At 47.2% G+C, this 14,927-nt stretch overlaps 2 protein-coding genes across 6 annotated transcripts in view; both read right to left on the minus strand.

Annotated features, from left to right (window-relative positions):
- ccdc186 (coiled-coil domain-containing protein 186) overlaps positions 1-14,927 on the minus strand; it is a 1,196,038-nt gene that overhangs the window by 311,562 nt on the left and 869,549 nt on the right. The window lies entirely within an intron of this gene.
- Positions 1-14,927, minus strand: part of LOC112220485 (bactericidal permeability-increasing protein) — a 28,249-nt gene that overhangs the window by 11,727 nt on the left and 1,595 nt on the right. For 3 of the 4 annotated variants that reach the window (XM_024382354.2, XM_024382361.2, XM_024382367.2), the window contains 7 exons: positions 14,201-14,318; positions 13,947-14,061; positions 13,643-13,774; positions 13,340-13,495; positions 11,415-11,478; positions 11,265-11,325; positions 10,248-10,339 (listed from right to left, as the gene is read on the minus strand). In XM_024382354.2, the coding sequence (XP_024238122.1) occupies positions 10,248-10,339; positions 11,265-11,325; positions 11,415-11,478; positions 13,340-13,495; positions 13,643-13,774; positions 13,947-14,061; positions 14,201-14,303 (723 nt within the window). In that variant the 5' untranslated portion in view covers positions 14,304-14,318. The remainder of the gene's footprint in view (positions 1-10,247; positions 10,340-11,264; positions 11,326-11,414; positions 11,479-13,339; positions 13,496-13,642; positions 13,775-13,946; positions 14,062-14,200; positions 14,319-14,927) is intronic. The other variant, XM_042305883.1, reaches the window with a different exon arrangement.

The raw sequence follows: 14,927 nt of genomic DNA on the forward strand, positions 1-14,927 counted from the left end.
AGACAGAGAGGGAGTTAGAGGGAGACAGAGAGAGAGGGAAGACAGAGAGAGAGAGGGAGTTAGAGAGAGAGAAGACAGAGAGGGAGTTAGAGAGAGAGGAAGACAGAGAGAGAGGGAGGGAGTTAGAGAGAGAGGAAGACAGAGAGGGATTTAGAGAGAGAGGAAGACAGAGAGAGAGGAAGACAGAGAGGAGTTAGAGGGATACAGAGAGAGAGAGAGGGAGACAGAGAGAGAGAGAGGGAGTTAGAGAGAGAGGAAGACAGAGAGGAGTTAGAGAGAGAGGAAAGACAGACAGAGAGAGAAGGACAGAGAGAGAGAGAGAGGGATACAGACAGAGAGAGAGAAGACAGAGAGGAGTCAGAGAGAGAGGAAGACAGAGAGAGAGGGAGGATACAGAGAGAGAGAGAGAGGAAGACAGAGAGAGGGGAGACAGTTAGAGAGAGAGGAAGACAGAGAGGAGTTAGAGAGAGAGGAAGACAGACAGAGAGAGAGAGACAGACAGAGAGAGAGTTAGAGGGATACAGACAGAGAGAGAGAGAAGACAGACAGAGGAGTTAGAGAGAGAGGAAGACAGAGAGAGAGAGAGGGAGTTAGAGAGAGAGAGAAGAGAGAGGGAGAGAGAGAGAGGAAGACAGAGAGAGAGAGGAAGACAGAGAGGGAGTTAGAGGGATACAGAGAGAGGGAGGGATACAGAGAGAGAGGGAGGGAGTTAGAGAGAGAGGAAGACAGAGAGGGAGTTAGAGAGAGAGGAAGACAGAGAGAGAGGGAGGGAGTTAGAGAGAGAGGAAGACAGAGAGTGAGTTAGAGAGAGAGGAAGACAGAGAGAGAGGGAGGGATTTAGAGAGAGAGGAGAAAGACAGAGAGGAGTTAGAGAGAGAGGAAGACAGAGAGAGAGGGAGGAGTTAGAGAGAGAGGAAGACAGAGAGAGAGTTAGAGAGGAAGGAAGACAGAGAGAGAGGAAGACAGAGAGAGTTAGAGAGAGAGGGAGACAGAGAGAGAGAGGAAGACAGAGAGGGAGTTAGAGGGATACAGAGAGAAGAGGGATACAGAGAGAGAGAGGGGAGTTAGAGAGAGAGGAAGACAGAGAGGGAGTTAGAGAGAGAGAAGACAGAGATAGAGTTAGAGAGAGAGGAAGACAGAGAGAGAGGAGGGAGTTAGAGAGAGAGGAAGACAGAGAGGGAGTTAGAGAGGAGGAAGACAGAGAGAGAGGAAGACAGAGAGGGAGTTAGAGGGATACAGAGAGAGAGAGGAAGACAGAGAGAGAGGGAGGGAGTTAGAGAGAGAGGAAGACAGAGAGGGAGTTAGAGAGAGAGGAAGACAGAGAGAGAGGAGGGAGTTAGAGAGAGAGGAAGACAGAGAGGGATTTAGAGAGTGAGGAAGACAGAGAGAGAGGAAGACAGAGAGGGAGTTAGAGGGATACAGAGAGAGAGGAAAGACAGAGAGAGAGGGAGGGAGTTAGAGAGAGAGGAAGACAGAGAGGGAGTTAGAGAGAGAGGAAGACAGAGAGAGAGAGAGGGATACAGAGAGAGAGAAGGATTCACAGAGAGAGAGAGAGAGGAAGACAGAGAGAGGGGAGGGAGTTAGAGAGAGAGGAAGACAGAGAGGGAGTTAGAGAGAGAGGAAGACAGACAGAGAGAGCGAGGGATACAGAGAGAGAGAGAGGGATACAGACAGAGAGAGAGAAGACAGAGAGGGAGTTAGAGAGAGAGAAGACAGAGAAGAGAGTTAGAGAGAGAGAAGAGAGAGAGGGAGTTAGAGAGAGAGGAAGACAGAGAGAGAGGAGACAGATTTAGAGAGAGGAAGACAGAGAGGAGAGAGAGGGAAGACAGAGAGAGAGAGGAAGACAGAGAGAGAGAGAGACAGAGAGGGAGAGAGAGAGAGAGGAAGACAGAGAGAGAGAGAGGGACAGTTAGAGAGGAAGAAGACAGAGGGAGAGAGAGAGAGAAGACAGAGAGAGAGAGAAGACAGAGAGAAGTTAGAGAGACAGACAGAGAGAGATTAACAGAGAGAGAGGGAGAACAGAGAAGAGAGAGGAAGACTCCTTTAGTTAGAGGAGAGTTAGAGAGAGAGGGATACAGAGAGAGAGAGAGGGAGGAAGACAGAGAGAGAGAGGAAGACAGAGAGAGAGTGAGAGAGGAAGACAGAGAGAGAGAGGGATACAGAGAGAGAGAGGAAGACAGAGAGAGAGGAGGAGTTAGAGAGAGAGGAAGACAGAGAGGGAGTTAGAGAGAGAGGAAGACAGACAGAGAGAGGAGAGATACAGAGAGAGAGTTAGAGGGATACAGACAGAGAGAGAGAGGAAGACAGAGAGGGAGTTAGAGAGAGAAGACAGAGAGAGAGGAGAGAGAGAGAGAGGAAGACAGAGAGGGAGTTAGAGAGAGAGGAAGACAGAGAGAGAGAGGAGACAGAGAGGAGAGAGGATACAGAGAGAGAGAGGGATACAGAGAGAGAGGGAGGAGTTAGAGAGAGAGGAAGACAGAGAGGGAGTTAGAGAGAGAGGAAGACAGAGATAGAGTTAGAGAGAGAGGAAGACAGAGAGAGAGGAGGGAGAGAGACAGAGGAAGACAGAGAGGGAGTTAGAGAGAGAGAGGAAGACAGAGAGAGAGAGTTAGGGAGAGAGGGATACAGAGAGAGAGAGGGACAGAGAGAGAGAGGGAGTTAGAGAGAGAGGAAGACAGAGAGGGAGTTAGAGAGAGAGGAAGACAGAGAGAGAGGGAGGGAGTTAGAGAGAGAGGAAGACAGAGAGGGATTTAGAGAGTGAGGAAGACAGAGAGAGAAAGACAGAGAGGGAGTTAGAGGGATACAGAGAGAGAGAGAGAAGACAGAGAGAGAGGGAGGGAGTTAGAGAGAGAGGAAGACAGAGAGGGAGTTAGAGAGAGAGGAAGACAGACAGAGAGAGAGGGATACAGAGAGAGAGAGAGGATACAGAGAGAGAGAGAGGAAGACAGAGAGAGGAGGGAGTTAGAGAGAGAGGAAGACAGAGAGGGAGTTAGAGAGAGAGGAAGACAGAGAGAGAGAGAATGACAGAGAGAGAGTTAGAGGGATACAGAGAGAGAGAGAGGAAGACAGAGAGGGAGTTAGAGGAAGACAAGACAGAGAGAGGGAGGAAGAGAGAGAGGAAGACAGAGTGGGAGTTAGAGAGAGAGGAAGACAGAGAGAGAGGGGGGAGTTAGAGAGAGAGGAAGACAGAGAGGGAGTTAGAGAGAGAGGAAGACAGAGAGAGAGAGAGGGAGTTAGAGAGAGAGGAAGACAGAGAGGGAGTTAGAGAGAGAGGAAGACAGAGAGAGAGGGAGGGAGTTAGAGAGAGAGGAAGACAGAGAGGGAGTTAGAGAGTAGGAAGACAGAGAGAGAGGAAGACAGAGAGGAGTTAGAGGGATACAGAGAGAGATTGAGGAAGACAGAGAGAGAGGGAGGGAAGACAGAGAGGAAGACAGAGAGGGAGTTAGAGAGAGAGGAAGACAGAGAGAGAGAGAGGGATACAGAGAGAGAGGAAGACAGAGAGAGAGGGATACAGAGAGAGAGAGAAGACAGAGAGAGAGGAAGACAGAGAGAGAGTTAGAGGATACAGAGAGAGAGAGAGGAAGATACAAGAGAGAGAGAGAGAGAGGAAGACAGAGAGGGAGTTAGAGAGAGAGGAAGACAGACAGAGAGAGAGGAGGGATACAGACAGAGAGAGTTAGAGAGGATACAGACAGAGAGAGAGGAAGACAGAGAGGGGGAGTTAGAGAGAGAGGAAGACAGAGAGAGAGAGAAAGGATACAGAGAGAGAGAGAGGAAGACAGAGAGAGAGGGAGGGAGTTAGAGAGAGAGGAAGACAGAGAGGGAGTTAGAGAGAGAGGAAGACAGAGAGAGAGAGAGAGGATACAGAGAGAGAGAGAGAGGGATACAGAGAGAGATAGGAAGACAGAGAGAGAGTTAGAGGAGAGGAAGACAGAGAGAGAGGGAGGGAGAGAGAGAGAGGAAGACAGAGAGGGAGTTAGAGAGAGAGGAAGACAGAGAGAGAGGGAAGACAGAGAGGGAGTTAGAGGGAGATACAGAGAGAGGAGGGATACAGAGAGAGAGGGAGGGAGACAGAGAGAGAGGAAGACAGAGAGGGAGTTAGAGAGAGAGGAAGACAGAGAGGAGAGAGAGAGACAAGACAGAGAGAGAGGGAGGGAGTTAGAGAGAGAGGAAGACAGAGAGGGAGAGAGAGAGAGGAAGACAGAGAGAGAGGAAGACAGAGAGGGAGTTAGAGGGATACAGAGAGAGAGGGAAGACAGAGAGAGAGGGAGGGAGTTAGAGAGAGAGGAAGACAGAGAGGGAGTTAGAGAGAGAGGAAGACAGAGAGAGAGGGAGGGAGTTAGAGAGAGAGGAAGACAGAGAGGGAGTTAGAGAGTGAGGAAGACAGAGAGAGAGGAAGACAGAGAGGGAGTTAGAGGGATACAGAGAGAGAGAGAGGAAGACAGAGAGAGAGGGAGGGAGTTAGAGAGAGGAAGACAGAGAGGGAGTTAGAGAGAGAGGAAGACAGACAGAGAGAGAGAGGGATACAGAGAGAGAGGGAGGATACAGAGAGAGAGAGAGGAGAGACAGAGAGGGGGAGGGAGTTAGAGAGAGAGAAGACAGAGAGGAGTTAGAGAGAGAGGAAGACAGACAGAGAGAGAGAGGGATAGACAGAGAGAGAGTTAGAGGGATACAGAGAGAGAGAGGAAGACAGAGAGGAGTTAGAGAGAGAGGAAGACAGAGAGAGAGGGAGGGAGTTAGAGAGAGAGGAAGACAGAGAGGGAGTTAGAGATAGAGGAAGACAGAGAGAGAGGATTATTTAGAGAGAGAGGAAGACAGAGAGGAGTTAGAGAGATTAGAAGACAGAGAGGGAGGGAGTTAGAGAGATGAAGACAGAGCGGGAGTTAGAGAGAGAGGAAGACAGAGAGAGAGGGAGGGAGTTAGAGAGAGAGGAAGACAGAGAGGGAGTTAGAGAGTGAGGAAGACAGAGAGAGGAAGACAGAGAGGGAGTTAGAGGGATACAGAGAGAGATTGAGGAAGACAGAGAGAGAGGGAGGGAGTTAGAGAGAGAGGAAGACAGAGAGGGAGTTAGAGAGAGAGGAAGACAGAGAGAGAGGGAGGGAGTTAGAGAGAGAGGAAGACAGAGAGGGAGTTAGAGAGGAGGAAGACAGAGAGAGAGGAAGACAGAGAGGGAGTTAGAGGGATACAGAGAGGGAGAGAGGAAGACAGAGAGAGAGGGAGGGAGTTAGAGAGAGAGGAAGACAGAGAGGGAGTTAGAGAGAGAGGAAGACAGACAGAGAGAGCGAGGGATACAGAGAGAGAGTTAGAGGGATACAGACAGAGAGAGAGGAAGACAGAGAGAGAGAGAGAGGGAAGACAGAGAGAGAGAGGATACAGAGAGAGAGAGAGAAGACAGAGAGAGAGGAGAGTTAGAGAGAGAGAAGACAGAGAGGAGTTAGAGAGAGGAAGACAGACAGAGAGAGGAGGATACAGAGAGAGAGTTAGAGAGACAGAGAGAGAGGAGACAGAGAGAGAGTTAGAGAGAGAGGAAGACAGAGAGAGAGGGAGGGAGTTAGAGAGAGAGGAAGACAGAGAGAGAGTTAGAGAGAGGACAGAGAGAGAGAGAGAGGGAGTTAGAGAGATACAGAGAGAGACAGGGAACAGAGAGAGGGAGGAGTTAGAGAGAGAGGAAGACAGAGAGGGAGTTAGAGAGAGAGGAAGACAGAGAGAGAGATAGGGAGTTAGAGAGAGAGGAAGACAGAGAGGGAGTTAGAGAGAGGAAGACAGAGAGAGAGGGAGGGATTTAGAGAGAGAGGAAGACAGAGAGGGAGTTAGAGAGAGAGGAAGACAGAGAGAGAGGGAGGGAGTTAGAGAGGAGGAAGACAGAGAGGAGTTAGAGAGACAGAGAGAGAGGAAGACAGAGAGGAGTTAGAGAGGAGGAAGACAGAGAGAGAGAGGAAGACAGAGAGGAGTTAGAGGGATACAGAGAGAGGGAGGGATACAGAGAGAGAGAGGGAGTTAGAGAGAGAGGAAGACAGAGAGGGAGTTATAGAGAGAGGAAGACAGAGATAGAGTTAGAGAGAGAGGAAGACAGAGAGACAGGGAGGGAGTTAGAGAGCGAGGAAGACAGAGAGGGAGTTAGAGAGTGAGGAAGACAGAGAGAGAGAGGAAGACAGAGAGGGAGTTAGAGGGATACAGAGAGAGGGAGGGATACAGAGAGAGAGGGAGGGAGTTAGAGAGAGAGGAAGACAGAGAGGGAGTTAGAGAGAGAGGAAGACAGAGAGAGAGGGAGGGATTTAGAGAGAGAGGAAGACAGAGAGGGATTTAGAGAGTGAGGAAGACAGAGAGAGAGAAGACAGAGAGGGAGTTAGAGGGATACAGAGAGAGAGAGAAGACAGAGAGAGAGGGAGGGAGTTAGAGAGAGAGGAAGACAGAGAGGGAGTTAGAGAGAGAGGGAAGACAGACAGAGAGAGAGAGGGATACAGAGAGAGAGGGAGGATACAGAGAGAGAGAGAGAGGAAGACAGAGAGAGGGGGAGGGAGTTAGAGAGAGAGGAAGACAGAGAGGGAGTTAGAGAGAGAGGAAGACAGACAGAGAGAGCGAGGGATACAGAGAGAGAGTTAGAGGGATACAGACAGAGAGAGAGGAAGACAGAGAGGGAATTAGAGAGCGAGGAAGACAGAGAGGGAGTTAGAGAGTGAGGAAGACAGAGAGAGAGAGGAAGACAGAGAGAGAGGAGGGATTTAGAGAGAGAGGAAGACAGAGAGGGAGTTAGAGAGAGAGGAAGACAGAGAGAGAGGGAGGGAGTTAGAGACAGAGAGGGAGTTAGAGAGAGAGGAAGACAGAGAGAGAGGGAGGGAGTTAGAGAGAGAGGAAGACAGAGAGGGAGTTAGAGAGTGAGGAAGACAGAGAGAGAGGAAGACAGAGAGGGAGTTAGAGGGATACAGAGAGAGATTGAGGAAGACAGAGAGAGAGGGAGGGAGTTAGAGAGAGAGGAAGACAGAGAGGGAGTTAGAGAGAGAGGAAGACAGAGAGAGAGGGAGGGAGTTAGAGAGAGAGGAAGACAGAGAGGGAGTTAGAGAGTGAGGAAGACAGAGAGAGAGGAAGACAGAGAGGGAGTTAGAGGGATACAGAGAGAGAGAGAGGAAGACAGAGAGAGAGGGAGGGAGTTAGAGAGAGAGGAAGACAAGAGAGGGAGTTAGAGAGAGGGAAGACAGACAGAGAGAGAGGGATACAGAGAGAGAGTTAGAGGGATACAGACAGAGAGAGAGGAAGACAGAGAGGGAGTTAGAGAGAGAGGAAGACAGAGAGAGAGGGAGGATACAGAGAGAGAGAGAGAGGAAGACAGAGAGAGGGGGAGGGAGTTAGAGAGAGAGGAAGACAGAGAGGGAGTTAGAGAGAGAGGAAGACAGACAGAGAGAGCGAGCGAGGGATACAGAGAGAGAGTTAGAGGGATACAGACAGAGAGAGAGGAAGACAGAGAGGGAGTTAGAGAGATAGAGGAAGACAGAGAGAGAGGGAGGGAGTTAGAGAGCGAGGAAGACAGAGAGGGAGTTAGAGAGTGAGGAAGACAGAGAGAGAGAGGAAGACAGAGAGGGAGTTAGAGGGATACAGAGAGAGGGAGGGATACAGAGAGAGAGGGAGGGAGTTAGAGAGAGAGGAAGACAGAGAGGGAGTTATAGAGAGAGGAAGACAGAGATAGAGTTAGAGAGAGAGGAAGACAGAGAGACAGGGAGGGAGTTAGAGAGCGAGGAAGACAGAGAGGGAGTTAGAGAGTGAGGAAGACAGAGAGAGAGAGGAAGACAGAGAGGGAGTTAGAGGGATACAGAGAGAGATTGAGGAAGACAGAGAGAGAGGGAGGGAGTTAGAGAGAGAGGAAGACAGAGAGGGAGTTAGAGAGAGAGGAAGACAGAGAGAGAGGGAGGGAGTTAGAGAGAGAGGAAGACAGAGAGGGAGTTAGAGAGTGAGGAAGACAGAGAGAGAGGAAGACAGAGAGGGAGTTAGAGGGATACAGAGAGAGAGAGAGGAAGACAGAGAGAGAGGGAGGGAGTTAGAGAGAGAGGAAGACAGAGAGGGAGTTAGAGAGAGAGGAAGACAGACAGAGAGAGAGAGGGATACAGAGAGAGAGGGAGGATACAGAGAGAGAGAGAGAGGAAGACAGAGAGAGGGGGAGGGAGTTAGAGAGAGAGGAAGACAGAGAGGGAGTTAGAGAGAGAGGAAGACAGACAGAGAGAGCGAGGGATACAGAGAGAGAGTTAGAGGGATACAGACAGAGAGAGAGGGAAGACAGAGAGGGAGTTAGAGAGAGAGGAAGACAGAGAGAGAGGGAGGGAGTTAGAGAGCGAGGAAGACAGAGTGGGAGTTAGAGAGAGAGGAAGACAGAGAGAGAGGGAGGGATTTAGAGAGAGAGGAAGACAGAGAGGGAGTTAGAGAGAGAGGAAGACAGAGAGAGAGGGAGGGAGTTAGAGAGAGATGAAGACAGAGCGGGAGTTAGAGAGAGAGGAAGACAGAGAGAGAGGAGGGAGTTAGAGAGAGAGGAAGACAGAGAGGGAGTTAGAGAGTGAGGAAGACAGAGAGAGGAAGACAGAGAGGGAGTTAGAGGGATACAGAGAGAGATTGAGGAAGACAGAGAGAGAGGGAGGGAGTTAGAGAGAGAGGAAGACAGAGAGGGAGTTAGAGAGAGAGAAGACAGAGAGAGAGGGAGGGAGTTAGAGAGAGAGGAAGACAGAGAGGGATTTAGAGAGTGAGGAAGACAGAGAGAGAGGAAGACAGAGAGGGAGTTAGAGGGATACAGAGAGGGAGAGAGGAAGACAGAGAGAGAGGGAGGGAGTTAGAGAGAGAGGAAGACAGAGAGGGAGTTAGAGAGAGAGGAAGACAGACAGAGAGAGCGAGGGATACAGAGAGAGAGTTAGAGGGATACAGACAGAGAGAGAGGAAGACAGAGAGGGAGTTAGAGAGAGAGGAAGACAGAGAGAGGGAGGATACAGAGAGAGAGAGAGAGGAAGACAGAGAGAGGGGGAGGGAGTTAGAGAGAGAGGAAGACAGAGAGGGAGTTAGAGAGAGAGGAAGACAGACAGAGAGAGCGAGGGATACAGAGAGAGAGTTAGAGGGATACAGACAGAGAGAGAGGAAGACAGAGAGGGAGTTAGAGAGAGAGGAAGACAGAGAGAGAGGGAGGGAGTTAGAGAGCGAGGAAGACAGAGAGGGAGTTAGAGAGTGAGGAAGACAGAGAGAGAGAGGAAGACAGAGAGGGAGTTAGAGGGATACAGAGAGAGGGAGGGATACAGAGAGAGAGGGAGGGAGTTAGAGAGAGAGGAAGACAGAGAGGGAGTTAGAGAGAGAGGAAGACAGAGAGAGAGGGAGGGAGTTAGAGAGAGAGGAAGACAGAGAGGGAGTTAGAGAGAGAGGAAGACAGAGAGAGAGGGAGGGAGTTAGAGAGAGAGGAAGACAGAGAGGGAGTTAGAGAGAGAGGAAGACAGAGAGAGAGGGAGGGAGTTAGAGAGAGAGGAAGACAGAGAGGGAGTTAGAGAGTGAGGAAGACAGAGAGAGAGGAAGACAGAGAGGGAGTTAGAGGGATACAGAGAGAGAGAGAGGAAGACAGAGAGAGAGGGAGGGATACAGAGAGAGGGAGGATACAGAGAGAGAGAGAGGAAGACAGAGAGAGGGGAGGGAGTTAGAGAGAGAGGAAGACAGAGAGGGAGTTAGAGAGAGAGGAAGACAGACAGAGAGAGAGGGGATACAGAGAGAGAGGGAGGATACAGAGAGAGAGAGAGGAAGACAGAGAGAGGGGGAGGGAGTTAGAGAGAGAGGAAGACAGAGAGGGAGTTAGAGAGAGAGGAAGACAGACAGAGAGAGAGAGGGATACAGAGAGAGAGTTAGAGGGATACAGACAGAGAGAGAGGAAGACAGAGAGGGAGTTAGAGAGAGAGAGGAAGACAGAGAGGGAGTTAGAGGGATACAGAGAGAGAGGGAGGAAGACAGAGAGAGAGTTAGAGGGATACAGACAGAGAGAGGAAGACAGAGAGGGAGTTAGAGAGAGAGGAAGACAGACAGAGAGAGAGAGGAAGACAGACAGAGAGAGAGGAAGACAGAGAGAGAGGGAGGGAGACAGAGAGAGAGGAAGACAGAGAGAGAGAGGAAGACAGAGAGAGAGAGAGGAAGACAGAGAGAGAGAGGAAGACAGACAGAGAGGGAGAATTGACATCTCACCTTACTGAGCCCATATGTTTGTAGCGTTGAAAGGTTAATTGGGAGTCTGAAGTTTTTACCTTCAAGCTGAATTCAATGGAGGACTTTGAAATGGTGGGTGATGTCACCATGGAATATTCAATTTCAGCATACTGGTCCACTTTGGCTAGAACTTCAAGATGGCAGAAAATAAATATTTAGGATCCATTTAGTAGCCTATGAATACACCATAATTTGTCACTTTAATAACATAAAATAAAATATTTATTAGACCAGGCAAGTCAGTTAAGAACAAATTCTTATTTTCAATGACAGCCTAGGAACAGTGGGTTAACTGCCTTGTTCAGGGGCAGAACGGCAGTTTTTTTTTACCTTGGGGTTTTAACCTTGCAACCCTTCGGTTACTAGTCCAACTCTCTAACCACTAGGCTACCTGCCGCCCCCGAAATAACTCTACCTCAACATTGACTCTGTACTGGTACTCTCCTGTATATAGTCTTGCTATTGTTATTTTACTGCTGCTCTTTAATTACTTGTTACTTTTATTTCTTATTCTTTTTAAAAACTGCATTGTTGGTTATGGGCACGTAAGTAAGCATTTCACTGTATGGTCTCCACCTGTTGTAGTCGGCACGTGACTAATAAAATTAGATTTGATTTATACAAATATGTTCATGAGGATAAGTGCATAAAGGCCCAGTGCAGTCAAAATTATTTTTTTCCTGTGTTTTGTATCATATTGTACAACAGTTGATGAAATAACACTGTAAAAGTATTAAAACATGTATCAGTGTTATTTCCTGATAGTTTCTGGTTAAAAATACAATCCACACAGGACCTTCTAATCATCAGGTTTGCATGGGCGGGAGTTTCGGCTTTCCATTGTGACATCGCCATGCTGTAAATTGGTTAAGAGACCAATAACAAAGCGAGTTCCAAACCTCTCTGCCAATAACAGGTTGTTTTCAGTTTTCTCCTCCCACCTCAGACCACTCCCAGACAGTCCAAGCACAATTCTAGCTTGAGAAATAATTGTAATTACCCTGAAATAATTTAATATAAAACTGGCTGCATTTGGCCTTTAAATCTTGTTTTACCATTGAACGTTTTGAGGTGTGGGTTCATGTCAGTAATAACATCAGCCACTAGGGGGCAGATCTGTAATATTAAACAGAGGCATTGTTATTGTCAAGAGAACCGAACAAGATTCATTTGAGTTTGAAGTCTGGCATTACACTGTCCCTCACCTGTTTCTGCAGAGCACTGCGCAGGGCCTTGTCAATGTAGGACTTGAAAAGATTGTAAAGCCAGCTGGAAAACAGGAACCAAAGCATTTGAGGAAACAAGTAAATCCACATTGCAATCATTTTTTAACATTGTGGTTTGATGATTCCTAAATCTATAACATGTGTTCTCACAACGTTTTAAGTACAGCATAGTGTTAAGTGCCTCTATATACAGTGCCTTGCGAAAGTATTCTTTTTTAACAAATCAAAAACTGAAAAATTGGGCGTGCAAAATTATTCAGCCCCTTTACTTTCAGTGCAGCAAACTCTCTCCAGAAGTTCAGTGAGGATCTCTGAATGATCCAATGTTGACCTAAATGACTAATGATGATAAATACAATCCACCTGTGTGTAATCAAGTCTCCGTATAAATGCACCTGCACTGTGATAGTCTCAGAGGTCCGTTAAAAGCGCAGAGAGCATCATGAAGAACAAGGAACACACCAGGCAGGTCCGAGATACTGTTGTGAAGAAGTTTAAAGCCGGATTTGGATACAAAAAGATTTCCCAAGCTTTAAACATCCCAAGGAGCACTATGCAAGCGATAATATTGAAATGGAAGGAGTATCAGACCACTGCAAATCTACCAAGACCTGGCCATCCCTCTAAACTTTCAGCTCATACAAGGAGAAGACTGATCTGAGATGCAGCCAAGAGGCCCATGATCACTCTGGAAGAACTGCAGAGATCTACAGCTGAGGTGGGAGACTCTGTCCATAGGACAACAATCAGTCATATATTGCACAAATCTGGCCTTTATGGAAGAGTGGCAAGAAGAAAGACATTTCTTAAAGATATCCATAAAAAGTGTCATTTAAAGTTTGCCACAAGCCCCCTGGGAGACACACCAAACATGTGGAAGAAGGTGCTCTGGTCAGATGAAACCAAAATTGAACTTTTTGGCAACAATGCAAAACGTTATGTTAGGCGTAAAAGCAACACAGCTCATCACCCTGAACACACCATCCCCACTGTCAAACATGGTGGTGGCAGCATCATGGTTTGGGCTTGCTTTTCTTCAGCAGGGACAGGGAAGATGGTTCAAATTGATGGGAAGATGGATGGAGCCAAATACAGGACCATTCTGGAAGAAAACCTGATGGAGTCTGCAAAAGACCTGAGACTGGGATGGAGATTTGTCTTCCAACAAGACAATGATCCAAAACATAAAGCAAAATCTACAATGGAATGGTTCAAAAATAAACATATCCAGGTGTTAGAATGGCCAAGCCAAAGTCCAGACCTGAATCCAATCGAGAATCTGTGGAAAGAACTGAAAACTGCTGTTCACAAATGCTCTCCATCCAACCTCACTGAGCTCGAGCTGTTTTGCAAGGAGGAATGGGAAAAAATTCAGTCTCTCAATGTGCAAAACTGATAGAGACATACCCCAAGCGACTTACAGCTGTAATCGCAGCAAAAGGTGGCGCTACAAAGTATTAACTTAAGGGGGCTGAATAATTTTGCACGCCCAATTTTTCAGTTTTTGATTTGTTAAAAAGTTTGAAATATCCAATAAATGTCGTTCCACTTCATGATTGTGTCCCACTTGTTGTTGATTCTTCACAAAAAAATACAGTTTTATAACTTTATGTTTGAAGCCTGAAATGTGGCAAAAGGTCGCAAAGTTCAAGGGGGCCGAATACTTTCGCAAGGCACTGTACTCCATGGGGCGGCAGGGTAGCCTAGTGGTTAGAGTGTTGGACTAGTAACCGGAAGGTTGTGAGTTCAAACCCCTGAGCTGACAAGGTACAAATCTGTCATTCTGCCCCTGAACAAGCAGTTAACACACTGTTCCTAGGCTGTCATTGAAAATAAGAATGTGTTCTTAACTGACTTGCCTGGTTCAATAAAGGTAAAAAAATATATATTTTTTTTAAATGTACCTGGCCCCGCCATGGAACTTGATGCTGGCGCTGCCCACGTTGGCCACACAGTTGACAGTGCTGACTGTTGGCCTGCCAGTTTCATCACTCTTAATTGCAATATCGGCAGTGATGGTGAGTCCATTTACCGTCAGGTCGAAGGAGCCATGGTCTTGTCTAGATTGTTAACAAGAAAATAATGTTGTTTGAGTCCTTTGGGGTATGGATAGGCAGACCCAAGAGAAAATTGTGCAGTGTTTTAGTCTTGTTCAATCCTGGTCCTGGGGATGCACCGGGTGTTCAGACCCTCCCTCATGAACTCACATGAACCTGAAGTATCGGACCCTCCAGTTCCCGTGCAGGTTGATGAAGGCATTAGTAATAGCCAGCCTGACTCCAGTACCTGGCATCAGTACCAAAGCAGACTTGGGAAGTCCCAGATTCACTATCGTCATTCTGGAGGTTAGAACACAGTACATAGTTGGTAGGATAGTGGCATATTGTGAACACAACAGCATTGGTAACCACAGTTGATAATCAACAAGTGATGACATGAGATAAGCAGACAATTAACAATGTGTTTGACTGCAATGTATTTTTTGGGGGAAAAGACATTGTTCTCCCTTACCCTGTCAAACTGTACTTGACCTTCCCAATGGGAGGCACTTTCTCTGTTCCAGAGAGATCTGGGACCTTAATGGTCTTAAGTTTCTGTTGCAGAGATGCCATCCCAATCTGTTTACCTGTGGACAGCACAGAGCAAGGCATTGAGGCAGAATGGGCTGTGAGGAGTATAGTACATTTATTTGCCACATGATCATAATACACAGCCTCATCTTGATCTAAAACCATGTAATGTTATTGCCCTTGCCTCAAACATACCATATTCAATGCCCTTGTCTGTGAGTTTGACCTTGACTCCAGGGCTGGCAGCCAGAGTTAAGGAGATTACAGCCAACAGAGCCAACAAACTGCATGGAGACATTTTGACTGCAGTCACCTGTAGGGAAGATGAACAAACAATAATATATCTACATTACAATACAGGTGCATTGTTTATTGTCTAATGAATAGAATTGGGAACAATCATATCTTATGACTTTGTAGGCTTCCGTTTTCATGGGAGGAACAATAAGGTTGAACAGTTTCTTGTGTAAAGCCTTATTTTCCACTGCACTGATTCTCAATCTAGACACGTGCACTGTAGTTTCAACACTAATATTGACCTACGTCTGACTTGGTTTCTTTTGACCAATAATGAAACCATATTTTGCCACAATCTTATAACTGAGCAGGGGAATTTCTAGAATGGACAAATACTTCCTGTTTTGTTGCATGCAGCTTCCCTTATACCATCAACACTTTGTGACACAAAGTCCCATATTTGAAATCCTTTTTACGGAGCATTGGCACCTTCTTGGGTTCACAGACATGTGACTGGTGTGTTTCTCAAGGAACTCTGTATCCAGTGAAAGACAAAGTACCCCATTGTCATACTTGAGTAAAGTATAGATACCTTAATAGAAAATGATTCAAGTAAAAGTGAAGTCACCCAGTAAAATACTACTTGAGTAAAAATCTAAAAGTATTTGGTTTTAAATATACTTAA

The sequence above is a fragment of the Oncorhynchus tshawytscha genome, linkage group LG25 (assembly GCF_018296145.1).
Source record: "Oncorhynchus tshawytscha isolate Ot180627B linkage group LG25, Otsh_v2.0, whole genome shotgun sequence".
NCBI classification, from domain to species: Eukaryota; Metazoa; Chordata; class Actinopteri; order Salmoniformes; family Salmonidae; genus Oncorhynchus; species Oncorhynchus tshawytscha.